Raw genomic sequence first — 356 nt, 5'->3', positions numbered from 1 at the left:
AAGACTTATTCCGAACACATAAAATTCCTCACAGCTGATGGGTGTCCTACCTTGCCTCCTCGTGCTGTGCGGGTACCAAAGCTGACCGGCCGATTCCCCCCTTTTCCCGCAGGTGCTGATCGAGAACGAGGACGGCGAGATACAAGAATTCGAGATCCTGGCCAGCAAAGACAAGCACGGGACACTCCGGAAGGCCGTGCCAACCCTCCCCGTCGCCCTGGCCATCTGCTGCCTCATCCTCAACATGGTCCCTGGTCTTGGTGAGGCTCAAGGCATCTTTGGTTTCAGGTTCCAGGTGTCCTCTGGGTGGTTTGCACCTTTTTATTATTGTTGGATATTTGTGTGTATGTGTTTGA

At 53.7% G+C, this 356-nt stretch overlaps 1 protein-coding gene across 1 annotated transcript in view; it reads left to right on the top strand.

Annotated features, from left to right (window-relative positions):
- LOC119587633 overlaps positions 1-356 on the top strand; it is a 25021-nt gene that overhangs the window by 23167 nt on the left and 1498 nt on the right. Inside the window, exon 3 of the mRNA XM_037936337.1 lies at positions 113-260. Within this exon, the coding sequence (XP_037792265.1) occupies positions 113-260 (148 nt within the window). The remainder of the gene's footprint in view (positions 1-112; positions 261-356) is intronic.

The sequence above is a fragment of the Penaeus monodon genome, chromosome 22, assembly GCF_015228065.2.
Source record: "Penaeus monodon isolate SGIC_2016 chromosome 22, NSTDA_Pmon_1, whole genome shotgun sequence".
NCBI lineage: Eukaryota > Metazoa > Arthropoda > Malacostraca > Decapoda > Penaeidae > Penaeus > Penaeus monodon.
Note: the sequence above shows the minus strand (reverse complement) of the source record. Positions and strands in the feature narration are given on the sequence as shown.